This window comes from Procambarus clarkii, chromosome 79, assembly GCF_040958095.1.
Source record: "Procambarus clarkii isolate CNS0578487 chromosome 79, FALCON_Pclarkii_2.0, whole genome shotgun sequence".
Taxonomy (NCBI): domain Eukaryota; kingdom Metazoa; phylum Arthropoda; class Malacostraca; order Decapoda; family Cambaridae; genus Procambarus; species Procambarus clarkii.
The window spans coordinates 242,501-264,396 of record NC_091228.1 but is presented as its reverse complement, the minus strand read 5'-3'; the positions used below and the strand labels follow the sequence as shown (position 1 = coordinate 264,396).

General features: G+C 38.5%; 2 protein-coding genes across 2 annotated transcripts in view; one reads left to right on the top strand and one right to left on the bottom strand.

Moving 5' to 3' along the window:
• Positions 1-21,896, top strand: part of LOC138357549 (pregnancy zone protein-like) — a 657,491-nt gene that overhangs the window by 396,309 nt on the left and 239,286 nt on the right. The gene's annotated exons all lie outside the window — the stretch shown is intronic.
• Positions 1-21,896, bottom strand: part of LOC123764579 (murinoglobulin-1-like) — a 163,268-nt gene that overhangs the window by 97,555 nt on the left and 43,817 nt on the right. Inside the window, 1 exon segment of the mRNA XM_069314606.1 lies at positions 15,209-15,305. Within this exon segment, the coding sequence (XP_069170707.1) occupies positions 15,209-15,305 (97 nt within the window).

Below are 21,896 nucleotides of genomic sequence, written 5' to 3'. Positions count from 1 at the left end.
AACCCACTAGTATATGTAACCTATTAGTTTATGTAAACTATTAGTTTATGTAACCCATTAGTTTACATAGCCCATTAGTATATGTAACCCATTAGTTTATGTAAACCATTAGTTTATGTAACACATTAGTTTACATAGCCCATTAGTCTATGAAACCCATTAGTTTATGTAACCCATTAGTTTATATAAACCCATCAGTTTATGTATCCCATTAGTTTACATAAACCATTAGTTTATGTAACCCCGTTAGTTTAGCTTATGTAACCCATTAGGTTATGTAAACCCAATAGTTTATGTAAACCCAATAGTTTATATAAACCATTAGTTTATGTAAACCATTAGTTTATTTAACCCATTAGTTTATTTAACCCATTAGTTTGTCACTCAATAGTTTATGTTACCCATTAGTTGATGTAAAATCTTCAGCTTTTTCAAAGGATTAAGAATACTTGAAGGTGACCAATTGTGTGGAAATCACAGTAACACTGAGGTACTCACCGTAACACTGAAGTACTCACCGTAACACTAGGGTGCTCACAGTAACACTGAGGTACTCACCGTAACACTGAGGTACTCACAGTAACACTGAGGTACTCACCGTAACACTGAGGTACTCACAGTAACACTGAGGTACTCACAGTAACACTGAGGTACTCACAGTAACACTGAGGTACTCACAGTAACACTGAGGTACTCACCGTAACACAGAGGTATTCACAGTAACACTGAGGTACTCACAGTAACACTGAGGTACTCACCGTAACACTGAGGTACTCACCGTAACACTGAGGTACTCACAGTAACACTGAGGTATTCACCATAACACTGAGGTGCTCACAGTAACACTGAGGTACTCACCGTAACACTGAGGTACTCACAGTAACACTGAGGTACTCACAGTAACACTGAGGTATTCAAAGTAACACTGAGGTACTCACAGTAACACTGAGGTACTCCCAGTAACACTGAGGTACTCACAGTAACACTGAGGTACTCACAGTAACAATGAGGTACTCACCGTAATACTGAGGTATTCACAGTAACACTGAGGTGCTCACAGTAACACTGAGGTACTCACCGTAACACTGAGGTACTCACCGTAACACTGAGGTACTCACCGTAACACTGAGGTACTCACCGTAACACTGAGGTGCTCACAGTAACACTGAGGTACTCACCATAACACTGAGGTACTCACAGTAACACTGAGGTACTCACAGTAACACTGAGGTATTTAAAGTAACACTGAGGTACTCACAGTAACACTGAGGTACTCCCAGTAACACTGAGGAACTCACAGTAACACTGAGGTACTCACAGTAACAATGACGTACTCACAGTAACACTGAAGTACTCACAGTAACACTGAGGTACTCACAGTAACACTGAGGTACTCACCGTAACACTGAGGTACTCACCGTAACACTGAGGTACTCACGGTAACATTGAGGTACTCACAGTAACACTGAGGTACTCACAGTAACACTGAGGTACTCACAGTAACACTGAGGTACTCACGGTAACACTGAGCTACTCACAGTAACACTGAGGTACTCACGGTAACACTGAGGTACTCACAGTAACATTGAGGTACTCACAATAACACTGAAGTACTCACAGTAACACTGAGGTACTCACAGTAACACTGAGGTACTCACCGTAACACTGAGGTACTCACGGTAACACTGAGGTACTCACGGTAACACTGAGGTACTCACAGTAACACCGAGGTACTCACGATAACACTGAGGTGCTCACAGTAACACTGAGGTACTCACAGTAACACTGAGGTACTCACCGTAACACTGAGGTACTCACAGTAACACTGAGGTACTCACAGTTCATGAAGTTCAACCCGAGTAAATGCAAAGTAATGAAACTAGGTGGTGGAAATAGGAGGCCAAACACAGGATACAGAATAGGAGATGAAGTACTTAATGAAACGATCAGAGAGAAAGATCTAGGAGTTGATATCACACCAAACCTGTCTCCTGAAGCCCACATAAAAAGAATAACGTCTGCGGCATATGCGAGGCTGGCTAACATCAGAACAGCGTTCAGGAACCTGTGTAAGGAATCATTCAGAATCTTGTACACCACATATGTAAGACCAATCCTGGAGTATGCGGCCCCAGCATGGAGCCCGTACCTTGTCAAGCACAAGACGAAGCTGGAAAAAGTCCAAAGGTATGCCACTAGACTAGTCCCAGAACTAAGAGGCATGAGTTACGAGGGAAGGCTGCGGAAAATGCACCTTACGACACTGGAAGACAGAAGAGTAAGAGGAGACATAATCATAACCTACAAAATCCTCAGAGGAATCGACCGGGTAAACAAGGATAAACTATTCAACACTGGTGGGACGCGAGCAAGGGGACACAGGTGGAAACTGAGTACCCACATGAGCCACAGAGACGTTAGAAGGAACTTTTTCAGTGTCAGAGTAGTTAACGGATTGAATGCATTAGGCAGTGATATGGTGGAGGCTGACTCCATACACAATTTTAAATGTAGATATGATTCCTGAGCCCAGTAGGCTCAGGAATCTGTACACCAGTTGATTGACAGTTGAGAGGCGGGACCAAAGAGCCAAAGCTCAACCCCCGCAAGCCCAAATAGGTGAGTACAAATAGGTGAGTACAGTAACACTGAGGTACTCACAGTAACACTGAGGTACTAACAGTAACACTGAGGTACTCACAGTAACACCGAGGTACTCACCGTAACACTGAGGTACTCACCGTAACACTGAGGTACTCACGGTAACACTGAGGTACTCACAGTAACACCGAGGTACTCACGATAACACTGAGGTACTCACAGTAACACTGAGGTACTCACAGTAACACTGAGGTACTCACAGTAACACTGAGGTACTCACCGTAACACTGAGGTACTCACCGTAACACTGAGGTACTCACGGTAACACTGGGGTACCACAGTAACACTGAGGTATTCACGGTAACACTGAGGTACTCACAGTAACACTGAGGTACTCACAGTAACACTGAGGTACTCACAGTAACACTGAGGTACTCACCGTAACACTGAGGTACTCACCGTAACACTGAGGTACTCACAGTAACACTGAGGTACTCACGGTAACACTGAGGTACTCACAGTAACACTGAGGTACTCACGGTAACACTGAGATACTCACAGTAACACTGAGGTACTCACAGTAACACTGAGGTACTCACGGTAGTAGTGGGGATGGCAACACACAGAACATTTTTTTTTCTGGGGGAAAAAATGTTCTGTGTGAGCCATGGTTTTCAGGTCCAAAGTCACGCATGTGGTAGGGGAAAAAATGATCTGTGTGAGCCAGGGTTTTCAGGTCCAAGGGAAAAAATGACGAGTGTGAGCCATGGTTTTCAGGTCCAAAATCTCGCGTGTGAGCCATGGTTTTCAGGTTCCAATATCCCGCGTGTGAGCCAGGGTTTTTCAGGTAAATTTTGTCAGACACAGATTTTAGAAGTTGTTAAAGTTCTTATGATGAAAATAATTTCCGAGACTTAGAAGTTTGTTAAAGTTCTTATGGGAGAAATTCAAATTCGTGTTTATGAGCCAGGGTTTTCAGGTAAATTTTGTCAGTCACAGATTTTAGTAGTTGTTAAAAGTTTATATAATGAAAATAATGTCATACGAGTTTGTTAAAGTTCTTATGATGAAAATAATGTCATACGATTATGTCCCTCCCCCCCTTACCTCACAATCTGTGGCCCGCCTGTGTTTACTTTAGACCGTCAGCCAGACGCCGCATGTAGGTTACCTCTTATCTTATCTTATCTTCTCCATAATATCTGGACCATCCCTCTCTCTCTCTCTCTCTTTCTCTCTCTCTCTCTCTCTCTCTCTCTTTCTCTCTCTCTCTCTCTCTCTCTCTCTCTCTCTCTCTCTTCCTATTTCCTTACAGTTATTTTCAGAGTTTCAAATAATCATAGAAGTTTATTTATATGTTTATGACCGAATTTGTAAAAAAGACCATTTTCAGAAAATATTGTCTTAGATGTTTTGTTAAGGAAAACAGACAACTTAGCCATAACATTTAGTTTTATATCCATTTACGGCTATTTCACCTGTAAAGACCAAAATTGAACAGAGCCCAGTTATAGACAGAATTTCGTCAGAGACCATTTTATACCTAAAAATGAACAGAGTCCACTTTGTGAGCAAAATTAGTCAGAGACAGTTTTAAGCTCAAATTTCATCAGAGTCCAATTATCAACAGAAATTCGCCAGAGTCTACTTTGAGAGCAACATTCATCAGAGTCCAGTTCTTGATCGAAATTAATCAGAGTCCAATTGAAGACCCAAATTTGACATAGACCACATTTTCGCTACTAGCAGTCCAATCCCCCTGAAATTTTAAACAATCATATTTGAGTCGTAGTAAATAAGATCAAGTCAGTTACTGAGCTCCAGCTCTCGTCCCCCACCCTACTCCACCCTCAAGTCTTTGTTAATATCCTATCAATTCCCCTGAAATTTTTACCCTCTGTATTTCAGACATAGTAAATATGATGTAAACAATTATAAAACTCTAGCTCTTGTCCTCCGTCCAAGTTCACTCCTGTAAATTCATTACTATCAGTCCAAATCCCCCTGAGATTTAAAAACCCAACTATATTTTCAGACATAGTAAATAAAATCCAGTTCAGATATCAAGTTTCAACTCGTGTCCCCCAGCTTAGTTCATTTTGTTCAAGTTCTTTATTTTCCAACTAAATCACCCTGAGATTTAAGATCACCTTATTTCTAACGTAGTAAAATTAATCTGGACATTAACCAAGCTCCATTTCCTCTGTCTTAGATCATCGAACATAAATATATCCGATCAAGTCCCTCTCCAGCCTAACACTTTATCAGAGTAGTCACAAAACCCCAAACTGTGTAATTATCTTTCTTCCCCAACGTATCCAAACCTTCAATAATCATCATACTGTATTTGCATATTTTCTCTATATTCAGCTGTGTTCTTCACATTTTTTCCATGTTTTCTGTGTTCATTCCATGTTCTACAAATGTTCACAGCATGCTCAGTTCAAATTTTTTTCTACCATTTTCCCCGTATGTTCACTATGTTCTTTGTCATGTTTTCATGTACATCATATGTTCTCTGTATAACTTTTATACTCAATATTCATGTTCTCAATGTTCTTAGCTTGTTCTTCACATGTTCAGTGTTCATTCTTGTATTACCTATGTTCCTTATCATGTCTTCATATTCTCTATAAGTTTATATTCCCTGCATGTTCACTCTATTCATCAACTTTTTCTTACATGTTTTTCTGTGTTCACCGTATGTTCACTGTGTTCATTCCCCTACTTAACCTCAATTTTTTTTATGTTCTTTGTTTCTTTAAACCAATTTGTTTCTTCCATTCACTAACTAGTTCTTTGTCAAATAATATTATACTGCAATACAGTTCCCTCAACAATTTTAGTCATCAAGTTTTTATTTGCAAAACTATGTCAAAGTAATTCTCGTAGTCAACTTAATAGTTCTACCAACCCTGTTCTTAAACAAATCTACACTTTATTCAGTTCCAAATTTACAAAGACAAACCTTTCTTGTAACGTTCCTTAACTAAAAATCTTTCGCCAATCAACTAAAACATAGTCACTTTCGTCATTTCTCAACTAAACTTATTATCCGATCAACCAAAAAAATAGTCAGGATTAATCTCATTCAACACCGTTCTTAACTAAAACAACCTTTCTCTTAGCTAAAAATTGTCTAAGGAATCTTTCCAACACTGTTCATAACTAACTTTATCCATCGTCATTCAACTAAAAATAGTCTTGTTCATCATTTCGTAACAGCCATTATGTTTTCGTCAAGTAAGAAAAAATAACCAAAGATATCTTTCATCGCTGTTCTTAACTGACATTATACTTTGGGGAGCACAGAAAAAGTCATGTTCATCATGTTTGTTTCAACTAAAAGTATTCATCAGTCAACTAAAAAAAATAGTTACTTCATCATGTTTCCCTGTCATTTCTTAACTGAAATATCACTTCTCTCATCTGAAAAATAGTCATGTGTAGCCTCTTTCCAACACTGTTCTTAACTAAGGTATCCTTTCACTTCGCTAAAATAGTCATATTCATCATTGTTCCTAACTAAAATTATGTGTCGATAAGTAAGAAATATAGTCAAAGATATCTATCATCGTCGTTCTTAACTGACATTTATACTTTATGGAGCACTAAAATAGTCACTGCCATCATATTTTTTTCTTGTCTTTCCTCAACTAAAATAGTCAAATGTAACTTTTCAACACTTTCGTAACTAAAATTATATGTCGCTAAATAAGAAAAATAGTCAAATGTAACTTTTTTCAGCACTTTCGTAAAAATTATATGTCGTTAAGTAAGAAAAATAGTCAAAGGTGCTCTCCGTAACACCAAAGTTACTCTTCGAGAAATCAAAGACACTCCTCAATACATCAAGGACTTACTCAAAGACATCCTTTGAGACATCAAAAACATCCTTTAAGACTTCAAAGACACCTCTCAAGGCATCAAAGACACTCTCAAACACACCAAAAGGCACTCTTCGAGATATCAAAGTTATTCTTCGAAACATAAAAGTTGCTCTGTAAGATATCTTCGTTCATCAAACTTATTCTCAGAGATATCTAAAGTTATTCTCAGAACAATCAAAAGTTATTCTAAGACAACAAAAGTTATTCTCAGAGCTACCCAAAGCTATTCTCAGAGTCATCAAAGCTATTCTCAGAGTCATCAAAGTTGTTCCAAAAGACGTTAAAAATTAATCTCAGTCATCAAACTTGTTCTCAAAGTCATCAAAGTTAATCTTAGAGTTATCAAAGGTATTCTCTAACTCACATTTGTTCATCAAAGTTTATCTCAGAGTTAACAAAGGTAATCTCTAACTCACTCTCGTTCATCAAAGACATTCTCAAAGTCATCAAAGTTATTCTTTAAGTCACCTTCATTCATTAGACAAACTTTCCAATCCATATTCGTTGACCAAAGTTATTCTCAGAGTCATCAAAGTGATCTCTAATTCACCTTCGTTCTCCAAAAGTTGTTCTGTAAGACACCTTCGTTCATCAAAGAAACTCTCCTTCTTCCATCATGTTATTCTTTAAGACATCTTCAGTCATAAAATTTCTCTCCAAAATGTAACTAGTTCAGCTTTTCATACCAAATATGCACTTCTGTTAAAATATATTTTCTTAGTCGCTTTACCCTAAAACTGTTCTCTGAACTACACTGTTCAAACCTACGTAACCTATCCTCTCCACCCCAATGTTACTTACCTAACTTAACCTGCATAACCTAACTTTACCTATCCTAACATAACTTACCTTACCTTACCTATCTTACCTAACTTTACCTATCCTAACTTAACTTACCTAACTTTACTTATCTTACCTAACTTAACCTAACTTTACCTATCCTAACATAACTTACCTTACCTTACCTATCTTACCTAACTTTACCTATCCTAACATAACTTACCTTACCTTACCTATCTTACCTAACTTTACCTATCCTAACATAACTTACCTTACCTTACCTATCATACCTAACTTACCTAACCTAACCTAACTTATCCTGCTTAACCTAACTTACCTACATTTACCTAACTTATCCTGCTTAACCTAACTTACCTACATTTACCTAACTTAACCTGCTTAACCTAACTTTACCTATCCTAACTTAACTTACCTAACTTATCCTGCTTAACCTAACTTACCTACATTTACCTAACTTAACCAGCTTAACCTAACTTTACCTACCCTAACTTAACTTACCTAACTTAACCTAACTTATCCTGCTTAACCTAACTTACCTACATTACCTAACTTAACCTGCTAACCTAACTTACATAATTTAACCTAACTTATGCTGCTTAACCTAACTTACCTTACCTTACCTAACTTAACCTGCTTAACCTAACTTGCATAACTTAACCTAACTTAACTTACGTAACTTATCTTACCTATCCTAACCTAACCTAACTTGCTTTACCTAACTTAATCTTACATTCCCAAACTGATGTATCCTAACTTATCTAGTCCAACCAGACATGATCTAACTTACATAATTATTCCTGCTTGTCTTTTGTGTTTCGTCAATCATTGTCTCATTCATTTACTCATTTCAAGGGTTAATTTCTCAAATGGACATTTTTGCATATCAAGTGTTATTTGATTAAGATTGGGTGTTTAACCATTTCAAAGGATTTTTATTATATATGGGAATTTAGTCGTTTCAAGGGTTAATTTCTCAAATGGTCATTTTTGCAGATCAAGGGTTATTTGTTAAAGTTCATCAAGTTACTCATAAGTTGTATTTATTATGTTTGTTATAATTTATTCTTATTCCCCAACCCCTTAACCTAACCTCTTGTAATCTTAGTGTATTTAGTAGGTTCTATCATATGTTCTTATTCCCCAACCCTTTAACCTAACCTTTCAGATGTAGTTTATTGTGTTTTTGACGTATTTGTTGAATATATTATCCTTTTTCATAACCTTTCAGATGTAGTTTTGTTTCTCCTTTGTATATTTTTACCCAAACCCACCATCCCACATAACCTTCTTTCCTTCTTTTACTTTGTTTCTCCTACTCCTTCTAACACCCCCTTTCTATCTCTCTCCCTTATTCTTTCTCTTCCTCCCCCTCTCTCTCACTCATTTGCTCAAATGCTCTCTTGTTTCTCAAATTCAAATCTTAATGCTCCCATTCTCTCACCCTCACTCTCATTCACTTAGGTTTTCTTTTTTCTCAAATTCAAGTCTTAGTGCTCCCATGCTCTTCCTCCCCCCCACCCCCTCTCTTACTCTTTTCTCCTCTTTTTATGCTCTCAGTCCCTTGCTCTCTTGTTTTTTCTCAATTTCAAGTCTTAGTAGATCTGATTCTTTACTATTGTAATTTTATTATTACTAAGATAAAGAATGAACCTATATGTGAAAACAAAGTAAAAGAAGGAAAGAAGGTTAAGTGGGATGGTGGGTTTGGGTAAAAATATACAAAGGAGAAACAAAACTACATCTGAAAGGTTATGAAAAAGGATAATATATTCAACAAATACGTCAAAAACACAATAAACTACATCTGAAAGGTTAGGTTAAAGGGTTGGGGAATAAGAACATATGATAGAACCTACTAAATACACTAAGATTACAAGAGGTTAGGTTAAGGGGTTGGGGAATAAGAATAAATTATAACAAACATAATAAATACAACTTATGAGCAACTTTATGAACTTTAACAAATAACCTTTGATCTGCAAAAATGACCATTTGAGAAATTAGCCCTTGAAACGACTAAATTCCCATATATAACAAAAATCCTTTGAAATGGTTAAACACCCAATCTTAATCAAATAACACTTGAAATGCAAAAATGTCCATTTGAGAAATTAACCCTTGAAATGAGTAAATGAATATGAGACAATGATTGACGAAACACAAAAGACAAGCAGGAATAATTATGTAAGTTAGATCATGTCTGGTTGGACTAGATAAGTTAGGATACATCAGTTTGGGAATGTAAGATTAAGTTAGGTAAAGCAAGTTAGGTTAGGTTAGGATAGGTAAGATAAGTTTTGTAAGTTAAGTTAGGTTAAGTTATGTAAGTTAGGTTAAACAGGTTAAGTTAGGTAAGGTAAGGTAAGTTAGGTTAAGCAGCATAAGTTAGGTTAAGCAGCATAAGTTAGGTTAAGCAGCATAAGTTAGGTTAATTTATGTAAGTTAGGTTAAGCAGGTTAAGTTAGGTAATGTAGGTAAGTTAGGTTAAGCAGGATAAGTTAGGTTAAGTTAGGTAAGTTAAATTAGGGTAGGTAAAGTTAGGTTAAGCAGGATAAGTTAGGTATATGTAGGTAAGTTAGGTTAATCAGGTTAAGTTAGGTAAATGTAGGTAAGTTAGGTTAAGCAGGATAAGTTAGGTTAAGTCAGGTAAGTTAGGTAAGATAGGTAAGGTAAGTTAAATTAAGCAGGTTAGGTTATGCAGGTTAGGTTATGCAGGTTAAGTTAGGTAATGTAGGTAAGTTAGGTTAAGCAGGATAAGTTAGGTTAAGTTAGGTAAGTTAAATTAGGGTAGGTTAAGTTAGGTAAATGTAGGTAAGTTAGGTTAAGCAGGATAAGTTAGGCAAATGTAGGTAAGTTAGGTTAAGCAGGATAAGTTAGGTTAGGTTAGGTAAGTTAGGTATGATAGGTAAGGTAAGGCAAGTTATGTTAGGATAGGTAAAGTTAGGTAAGATAGGTAAGGTAAGGTAAGTTATGTTAGGATAGGTAAAGTTAGGTAAGATAGGTAAGGTAAGGTAAGTTATGTTAGGATAGGTAAAGTTAGGTTATGCAGGTTAAGTTAGGTAAGTAACATTGGGTGGAGACGATAGGTTACGTAGGTTTGAACAGTGTAGTTCAGAGAACAGTTTTAGGGTAAAGCGACTAAGAAAATATATTTTAACAGAAGTGCAGGTTTGGTATGAAAAGCTGAACTAGTTACATTTTGGAGAGAAATTTTATGACTGAAGATGTCTTAAAGAATAACATGATGGAAGAAGGAGAGTTTCTTTGATGAACGAAAGTGTCTTAGAGAACAACTTTTGGAGAACGAAGGTGAATTAGAGATCACTTTGATGACTCTGAGAATAACTTTGGTCAACGAATATGGATTGGAAAGTTTCTCTAATGAACGAAGGTGACTTAAAGAATAACTTTGATGACTTTGAGAATGTCTTTGATGAACGAGAGTGAGTTAGAGATTACCTTTGTTAACTCTGAGATCAACTTTGATGAACAAAAGTGAGTTAGAGAATACCTTTGATAACTCTAAGATTAACTTTGATGACTTTGAGAACAAGTTTGATGACTGAGATTAATTTTTAACGTCTTTTGGAGCAACTTTGATGACTCTGAGAATAGCTTTGATGACTCTGAGAATAGCTTTGGGTAGCTCTGAGAATAGCTTTGGGTAGCTCTGAGAATAACTTTTGTTGTCTTAGAATAAGTTTTGATTGTTCTGAGAATAACTTTAGATATCTCTGAGAATAAGTTTGATGAACGAAGATATCTTACAGAGCAACTTTTATGTTTCAAAGAATAACTTTGATATCTCGAAGAGTGCCTTTTGGTGTGTTTGAGAGTGTCTTTGATGCCTTGAGAGGTGTCTTTGAAGTCTTAAAGGATGTTTTTGATGTCTCAAAGGATGTCTTTGAGTAAGTCCTTGATGTATTGAGGAGTGACTTTGATTTCTCGAAGAGTAACTTTGGTGTTACGGAGAGCACCTTTGACTATTTTTCTTACTTAATGACATATAATTTTTACGAAAGTGCTGAAAAAAGTTACATTTGACTATTTTTCTTACTTAGCGACATATAATTTTAGTTACGAAAGTGTTGAAAAGTTACATTTGACTATTTTAGTTGAGGAAAGACAAGAAAAAAATATGATGGCAGTGACTATTTTATTGCTCCACAAAGTATAAATGTCAGTTAAGAACGACGATGATAGATATCTTTGACTATATTTCTTACTTATCGACACATAATTTTAGTTAGGAACAATGATGAATATGACTATTTTAGCGAAGTGAAAGGATACCTTAGTTAAGAACAGTGTTGGAAAGAGGCTACACATGACTATTTTTCAGATGAGAGAAGTGATATTTCAGTTAAGAAATGACAGGGAAACATGATGAAGTAACTAATTTTTTTAGTTGACTGATGAATACTTTTAGTTGAAACAAACATGATGAACATGACTTTTTCTGTGCTCCCCAAAGTATAATGTCAGTTAAGAACAGCGATGAAAGATATCTTTGGTTATTTTTTCTTACTTGACGAAAACATAATGGCTGTTACGAAATGGTGAACAAGACTATTTTTAGTTGAATGACGATGGATAAAGTTAGTTATGAACAGTGTTGGAAAGATTCCTTAGACAATTTTTAGCTAAGAGAAAGGTTGTTTTAGTTAAGAACGGTGTTGAATGAGATTAATCCTGACTATTTTTTTGGTTGATTGGATAATAAGTTTAGTTGAGAAATGACGAAAGTGACTATGTTTTAGTTGATTGGCGAAAGATTTTTAGTTAAGGAACGTTACAAGAAAGGTTTGTCTTTGTAAATTTGGAACTGAATAAAGTGTAGATTTGTTTAAGAACAGGGTTGGTAGAACTATTAAGTTGACTACGAGAATTACTTTGACATAGTTTTGCAAATAAAAACTTGATGACTAAAATTGTTGAGGGAACTGTATTGCAGTATAATATTATTTGACAAAGAACTAGTTAGTGAATGGAAGAAACAAATTGGTTTAAAGAAACAAAGAACATAAAAAAAATTGAGGTTTAGAGGGGAATGAACACAGTGAACATACGGTGAACACAGAAAAACATGTAAGAAAAAGTTGATGAATAGAGTGAACATGCAGAGAATATGAACTTATAGAGAATTTGAAGACATGATAAGGAACATAGGTAATACAAGAATGAACACTGAACATGTGAAGAACAAGCTAAGAACATTGAGAACATGAATATTGAGTATAAAAGTTATACAGAGAACATATGATGTACATGAAAACATGACAAAGAACATAGTGAACATACGGGGAAAATGGTAGAAAAAAATTTGAACTGAGCATGCTGTGAACATTTGTAGAACATGGAATGAACACAGAAAACATGGAAAAAATGTGAAGAACACAGCTGAATATAGAGAAAATATGCAAATACAGTATGATGATTATTGAAGGTTTGGATACGTTGGGGAAGAAAGATAATTACACAGGTTGGGGTTTTGTGACTACTCTGATAAAGAGTTAGGCTGGAGAGGGACTTGATCGGATATATTTATGTTCGATGATCTAAGACAGAGGAAATGGAGCTTGGTTAATGTCCAGATTAATTTTACTATGTTAGAAATAAGGTGATCTTAAATCTCAGGGTGATTTAGTTGGAAAATAAAGAACTTGTACAAAATGAACTAAGCTGGGGGACACGAGTTGAAACTTGATAACTGAACTGGTTTTTATTTACTATGTCTGAAAATGTAGTTGGGTGTTTAAATCTCAGGGGGATTTGGACTGATAGTAATGAATTTACAGGAGTGAACTTGGACGGAGGACAAGAACTAGAGTTTTATAATTGTTTACATCATATTTACTATGTCTGAAATACAGAGGGTAAAAATTTCAGGGGAATTGATAGGATATTAACAAAGACTTGAGGGTGGAGTAGGGTGGGGGACGAGAGCTGGAGCTCAGTAACTGACTTGATCTTATTTACTACGACTGAAATATGACTGTTTAAAATTTCAGGGGGATTGGACTGCTAGTAGCGAAAATGTGGTCTCTGTCAAATTTGGGTCTTCAATTGGACTCTGATTAATTTCGATCAAGAAATGGTCTCTGATGATTTTTGCTCTCAAAGTAGACTCTGGCGAATTTGAGCATAAACTGGACCCTGACGAAAATTGAGTATAAAATGGACTCTGTCAAATTTTCACAGATTACAGGACTCTGATGAAATTTGAGCTTAAAACTGTCTCTGACTAATTTTGCTCACAAAGTGGACTCTGTTCATTTTTAGGTATAAAATGGTCTCTGACGAAATTCTGTCTATAACGGGGCTCTATTCAATTTTGGTCTTTACAGGTGAAATAGCCATAAATGGATATAAAACTAAATGTTATGGCCAAGTTGTCTGTTTTCCTTAACAAAACATCTAAGACAATATTCTCTGAAAATGGTCTTTTTTACAAATTCGGTCATAAACATATAAATAAACTTCTATGATTATTTGAAACTCTGAAAATAACTGTAAGGAAATAGGAAGAGAGAGAGAGAGAGAGAGAGAGAGAGAGAGAGAGAGAGAGAGAGAGAGAGAGAGAGAGAGAGAGAGAGAGAGAGAGAGAGAGAGAGAAAGAGAGAGAGAGAGAGAGAGAGAGAGAGAGAGAGAGAGAGAGAGAGAGAGAGAGAGAGAGAGAGAGAAAGAGAGAGAGAGAGAGAGAGAGAGAGAGAGAGAGAGAGAGAGAGAGAGAGAGAGAGAGAGAGAGAGAGAGAGAGAGAGAGAGAGAGAGAGAGAGAGGGACGGTCCAGATATTATGGAGAAGATAAGATAAGATAAGAGGTAACCTGCATGCGGCGTCTGGCTGACGGTCTAAAGTAAACACAGGCGGGCCACAGATTGTGAGGTAAGGGGGGGAGGGACATTATCGTATGACATTATTTTCATTATAAGAACTTTTAACAACTTCTAAAATCTGTGACTGACAAAATTTACCTGAAAACCCTGGCTCATAAACACGAATTTGAATTTCTCCCATAAGAACTTTAACAAACTTCTAAGTCTCGGAAATTATTTTCATTATAAGAACTTTACCAACTTCTAAAATCTGTGTCTGACAAAATTTACCTGAAAAACCCTGGCTCACACGCGGGATATTGGAACCTGAAAAGCATGGCTCACACGCGTGATTTTGGACCTGAAAACCATGGCTCACATGCGTGATTTTTTCCCTTGGACCTGAAAACCATTGCTCACACAGAACATTTTTTTCCCCAGAAAAAAAATGTTCTGTGCGTTGCCATCCCCACTACTCACGGTAACACTGAGGTACTCACAGTAACACTGAGGTACTCACGGTAACACTGAGGTACTCACAGTAACACTGAGGTACTCACGGTAACACTGAGGTACTCACAGTAACACTTAGGTACTCACAGTAACACTGAGGTACTCACAGTAACACTGAGGTACTCACAGTAACACTGAGGTACTCACCGTAACACTGAGGTACTCACCGTAACACTGAGGTACTCACAGTAACACTGAGGTACTCACCGTAACACTGAGGTACTCACCGTAACACTGAGGTACTCACAGTAACACTGAGGTACTCACAGTAACACTGAGGTACTCACAGTAACACTGAGGTACTCACGGTAACACTGAGGTACTCACAGTAACACTGAGGTACTCACAGTAACACTGAGGTACTCACGGTAACACTGAGGTACTCACAGTAATACTGAGGTACTCACCATAACACTGAGGTACTCACAGTAACACTGAGGTACTCACAGTAACATTGAGGTACTCAGCGTAACACTGAGGTACTCACAGTAACACTGAGGTACTCACAGTAACACTGAGGTACTCACGGTAACACTGAGGTACTCACAGTAACACTGAGGTACTCACCGTAACACTGAGGTACTCACCGTAACGTTGTTGGTGACGTCCACCTTGCACTTCCTTCTCTGGTTGGTGTCCAGAGTCAGTGACAGGTTGCCCTTAACCGGTTGTCCGAAGGTGTAGCTGTAAACAACCATAACAGGTTAGACACGCACCAGGAGGCTCTCACGGACACGTGCACAACAGTAAACAGTCACGCACCAGGAGGCTCTCACGAACACGTGCACAACAGTAAACAGACACGCACCAGGAGGCTCTCACGGACACGTGCACAACAGTAAACAAACACGCACCACGAGGCTCTCACGAACACGTGCACAACAGTAAACAGACACGCACCAGGAGGCTCTCATGGACACGTGCATAGCGTGATGTCGTTTTGCACGGACATCAGTGACCACCATTAGTGCACTACACATATTTCTACCATTTATATATATCCTTCAGTATATTCCCTGCAATATACATATACCCAGCAATATATACCTTGCAATATATACCCTGCAATATAGGGTACATACCCTGCACAATATACGTTGCAATAAATACCCTGCAATATATACCCTGCAATATATACCCTGCAATAAATACCCATACCCTGCAATATATACTCTGCAATAAATACCCTGCAATAAAGGGTACATACCCAGCAATAAATACCTTGCAATATATAAACCCTGCAAAATATTCCCTGCAATATATACATTGCAATATATATATATATATATATATATATACATATATATATATATATATATATATATATATATATGTATATATATATATATATATATATATATATATATATATATATATATATATATATATATATATGTCGTACCTAGTAGCCAGAGCGCACTTCTCAGCCTACTATGCAAGGCCCGATTTGCCTAATAAGCCAAGTTTTCATGAATTAATGTTTATTCGACGACCTAACCTAACCTAACCTAACTTTTTTGGCTACCTAACCTAACCTAACCTATAAAGATAGATTAGGTTAGGTTAGGTAGGGTTGGTTAATTTCGGTCATATATCTACGTTAATTTTATCTCCAATAAAAAAAAGTTGACCTCATACATAATGAAATGGGTAGCTTTATCATTTCATAAGAAAAAAAATCTAGAAAATATATTAATTCAGGAAAACTTGGCTTATTAGGCAAATCGGGCCTTGCATAGTAGGCTGAGAAGTGCGTTCTGGCTACTAGGTACGACATATATATATATATATATATATATATATATATATATATATATATATATATATATATATATATATATATATATATATATATATATATATTGTGACGATAATCTCTTTCAAAAGAGATTGAGCCTGCTCTTCCCTACATCATTACGTCGTAAAGTACAAGATAATATATAAAAGATACGTCCACCAGTATCGCCAAACGTTTTGCCCAGGAAGCAAATCGTACCATGCACACCCCGACACCTGTTACAGCCGCCGTAACCAGCAAACTGCTTATCCTCCGCCTGCCTGTTGCTGATTGGCTGGTGTCTCGCCGCACCTACACTCACCACCACCGAGAGTCGACGTCTGGGAAGCAGCACGCCGTACACGTCAGAATATCTTTGTGCTCCTTGGAGTTGACATCTCTTGCTAGTAGACTAAGCCTTGGCTTTCGTGTACTAAGGGAGGTGGCAGCTTGAAGCCAGTATTCCAGCACCGCACATATTAATTTATATTGCCATCACTATTTTTGCATTCTGGTCTTAGAGTAACTTTTCATTGCCAGTTATTATTCATGTTATTTTGTTTGTTGACCAGTGTTGAATTTTATGAGATTGCCTTTATTCATATCTTGTTTTCTAGAGTAATTAATATTTCATTGTTTATATACTTGTGTTTTGTGTGTCTTCCCATGACCTTACCACAGACGAAAGGACAAACTTTTCTCTTTTTTTTTTGTGATGTGACGAGGCCCTGCCCCAGCTTTTGAAACAGCCGAACACCAACGCTTTACCGTCACATTACGTGGGGGCCTGTCCGGGAGCTTCTCTCAGGTACTGGTGCCAAATTGTAAATTTGTGGTAAGCGTATTTGGCTTTGGTAAAGTAGCTTTTCACTATTTTCAATACTCAATTTTATTTTCATATGGTGCTGTGTGTATTGTGCATTCCGAGAGTAGCATATGGTGAAGGTGAGACAACTTTGGATTATGTGGTGACTGTAGGCCTCAGTCATTCTCTTAATTGGTCATCTCTCCTTCCGTGTTATTACTCGTGTTTACCATCTTTTGTCCCTAGGATATTTCTCATATTTTTGGCAGATCACCATATTGGTACTGTGGTCTGTCCCCGGGTCAAGAGCACCTAATCTTCTGCAATCTGACAGTAGGAGGATAAAGAGGGCCATAGTTCCTCTAGCACGAACTTTAGTTGCTGAATTGGGACCTCAGCAGCAGTTCTCGTCACCACTTGACACCTTGCAACGAACAAAAGAATTTAATTAATTAAATTCTTAATTAATTAAATTAATTAAATTAATTAATTTAATTAATTAAATTTAATTAATTAATTACTTACAGAATTAGCGAACAAAAGTTCGCTAATTCTGTAAGTATCATATTAATTACAGTGGGAAAAACTTGCTTATGTCCTATAGAGACTCGGCAAGGTATGCCTACATTCTTGGACTACCTATTTCACTTTTGAGGCAATTAACTGTTTCATTTGTTTTAGAAACTCAGTTTTGCTTGTTTAGTAGGATTTTCTTGCCCTTATCCTCTTACATTGAGTACCGGGTACAAGATTTCCGGCGACCTTGATTTATTAATCATTTATCATCTTGAAATTAACATTAATTGCTAACGATTCCACAGGATAGGTACCAGTTGCCACGTTGTCCTGTTTCTGACATTCACCATATCACAGCAGTATATTCGTTGTGCGTTTATTTGCTAATTTCACCATGTTTCGTCTCCAAGCTTTCCGTACAGATCCAGCAGGTGAAATAGGGACTTTAAGTCGTGCCAAGAGGACTGAATTACAAACTCTTGCACATGAGTATCAACTAGAAGTTCCCTACCAAGCCAACAAAAATGAAATACATAACCTGTTACTGGATCATCTCTTAGAGGAAGGTAAGATAGACTCTGAAACTCACGAAACTTACTTTATTGCAGATAAAACTGATTTGGCATCGATGAAACTCAAACTAGAGCTGGCCAAGATCGAACGCGAACAGCAAAGGGAAGCAGCTGCCATGCAAATAGAAGCCCTCGAGCAACAAAAGGAAGCAGCTGCCATACGAAAGGAAGAAAAGGAACGAGAAGCTGCCTTGAGGAAAGAAGAACAAGAACGTGAGATTGCAATACTCCGTGAGCGGGAACGAATACAGCTTGAAACAAAACAACGCCAATTGGAGATGCAACGCGAACATGACAAACAACAAGCAACTCTGGCTATGGAATGTCGTCAACGAGAATTCGCGTTGAAAACTACACACCTCGCTCAACGCCAGCAAGATACCGCCAATCTTCCTGTCAGTTTCAATATATCACATGCAAGTAAGTTAATGCCACCATTCGTAGAAACAGAAGTTGATGTGTTTTTCACCACCTTTGAAACCCTTGCTAATCAACTTAATTGGCCTGCCGACCAATGGGCCACCCTTCTCAGAGTACATCTTACAGGTAGAGCTGCAGTTACACTCAGTACTTTGGCGACTGAGAAAGACTACCAGACTCTGAAACAAGCAGTGTTGGACGCCTACCTTCTCTTCACTGAAAGTTATCGAAGGAAATTCTGTGACCACCTGAAGGCAAGTACCACTACCTTTCTCGAATTTGCTAATACCAAAAGGAGATATTTTATGAAATGGCTGGAAGCAGCACATGTCTCTACTTTTGCAGAACTCCTCAACCTCATGCTAGTTGAAGAATTCTTGAGGCGTGTGCCGCCTCCTGTCCGCCTATATTTAGCAGATAAAGAAGAAACCGACTACCTAAAGTGTGCTAAGTCGGCTGACACTTACAGCCTCATCCATCGGCTGACACCAGGACCATCTTCCAGTAAGAAGTCGTGGTACAGTTACGAGAAAGTGAGTACCGAACAAGCTGGCTCGTAATTGTACTGTAAGTATTGTAGACTCTATGGACATACCATAGATAAATGTGGTAAGTCTCAATACAAAGGAAATACCGAATCACCTAAACCCAAATAGACTCCTCCTAAGTCCGGTAAGCCTGTGATGAATGTTGGTGTTTATGTTAATGATCTTTCTCTTTTCAGTAAACACCTGTATACTGAAACTGTCTCTACCAACGGCTCAAATCCGGAGGGACGTTTCAAACTGAAGATCTTGAGGGACACAGCGGCTCTTCAATCGATTATTTTGAAATCAGCTGTGCCCAATATCGCCTACACCGCATAAACTGTCTTCATCACTGACCTCACTGCTACCACTCCTTATCCTCTCGCCAGAGTCCACCTGGATTGTCCCTTCGTGACCGGAGAAGTCCAAGTCGCCATCAGGGAAAAGCCTTTTCCCATGCCTGGAGTGCAACTTCTCCTGGGCAACGACTTGGCAGAAGACCTGCAACCGACCAACCTGATCGTCATGGACAAACCCCAGGTGTGTACCTCTGTAATGGATAATCCCATCTTTGAGTATGTTCCAGCAAAGGTTCAAGAGTGATGAAGTTTCTCCTCCGGTTTTAGTGACCACCCGTGCACAAGCTGCACGACCACAGCCAGCTGACTCTACTGCTACCGCTGTCCCTCAAGACCCTCAGAAACTACCCCCGAATCTGACCAAGTTGGAGTTCCGTAAGTTACAGAGGGAAGATCTTACCTTGACACCATTATTTTTCCAGGCTGAGACTCAACCTGACAGTATTCCTGGGTTCTTCCTAGAGAACGAGTTGCTCTACCGCAGATAGAGCAACCCAGTAAACTGAAGGAGGAGGACGATTGGGCCAACGTCGAACAACTAGTGATTCCTGCCAGCCTGCGGCCCCTATTCTACACCTGGCCCACGGAGCACTCTCCCACTACGGATTTAACAAGACCTACCATGGAATCCGTCAAGACTACTACTGGCCAGGTATGATAAATAGCGTCAAACAGTGTCATACATGTCAGATGGCAGGTAAACCGAACATCTCTATTCCCAGAGCACCACTGACTCCCATACAGGTGCCTGCGGAACCTTTACACAGACTTATTATAGACTGTGTTGGTCCTTTACCTCGGACCAGTTCAGGGAACGCCTATATCTTAACCATCCTGTGTCCTACTACCAGATTCCCCATAGCAGTTCCAGTAAAGAATATTACGGCTGCTACGGTTGTGAAACACTTATTGAAGATCTTCACCCAGTATGGATTTCCAAGGGAGGTTCAGAGCGACTGTGGCACCAACTTCACCAGTGATTTCTTCAAGAGGACACTGGAAGAGTTCAACATCAAACAGGTATTGTCCAGCCCCTATCATCCTGCTTCACAGGGTTCTCTTGAGCGTAGTCATCAGACTATTAAAGAACTCCTGAAGAAGTTTTGTAATGAAACCTCTAAGGATTGGGATAAGCAAATTGACCTGATAATGTGTATCTTTAGAAGTTTGCCCAATGAGTCCCTAGGAGTACCTCCTTATGAGATGCTCTACGGACGTAAGTGCCGTACTCCTCTCAAAGCTTTCAAAGACTCTCTACGTGATGCCACCTTCAGTGAGCATCAGAATGTGCCCCAGTTTCTTCAAAACCTACAACACATTCTAGAGAGGGTCCACAGTTTTGCCCAAGATAATCTATTGAAAGCACAGGAGAGGATGAAGACTCATTATGACCAGACCAGCAAAGTAAGGAAATTTAAACCAGGAGACTTCGTACTTGCTTATTTCCCTATCCCAGGTTCTCCTTTACAAAACAGGTTTTCAGGACCCTACCGCATCAAGGAGTGCAGAAACAACCACAACTACGTTCTAGAGACTCCAGATAGGCGGCGGAAGACCCAGTTGTGCCACGTCAACCTCCTGAAGCTATATAACGGTACTCCTCCCACTGTCATGATATATTACTCTTCCTTTAAAGAGCCATACATCCACAGTGAGACCTTCCCTGCTTCTCCTCCCGAAAGCACTGACAAGGAGTCGGCGCTTTCCAATTCGGAAATCCTAACTGATCTTCCCAATTATTTTCAGGACAATCATAGTGCACCTCTCATCAAGATCTTCAAAGAACATCAGGAGTTGTTCCGAGATGATCCCCAAGAGTGTAATGTTACCCAGCACGACATCCAACTGCTCCCTGACACCCGGCCGATTCGTCAACCCTTCTACCGAATCAGCCCTAGCAAGAAGGAAGTCATGCGTGCTGAGGTGCAGTACCTCTTGGGTCATGGACTGGCTACACCTTGTGAGTCCCCCTGGGCCTCACCCTGTATCTTGGTGCCAAAACCCCAAGGTAAGGTGAGACTGTGTACGGATTACCGTAAATTAAATAATGTGACTGTCAAGGATGCATACCCCTTGCCAAGGATAGATGACATTCTTGACGACATTGGTAATGCCCAGTACTTGTCCCAAGTGGACTTGCTTAAGGGATATTACCAAGTGTGTCTAACAGAGCGAGCCAAAGAAATATCTGCCTTTATCACTCCCTTTGGACTTTTCAGATATGAACGCCTTCCTTTCGGACTATGTAATGCCCCGACCACCTTTCAGAGAGCTGTCAACCGCGTCATCCAGGGCTTGG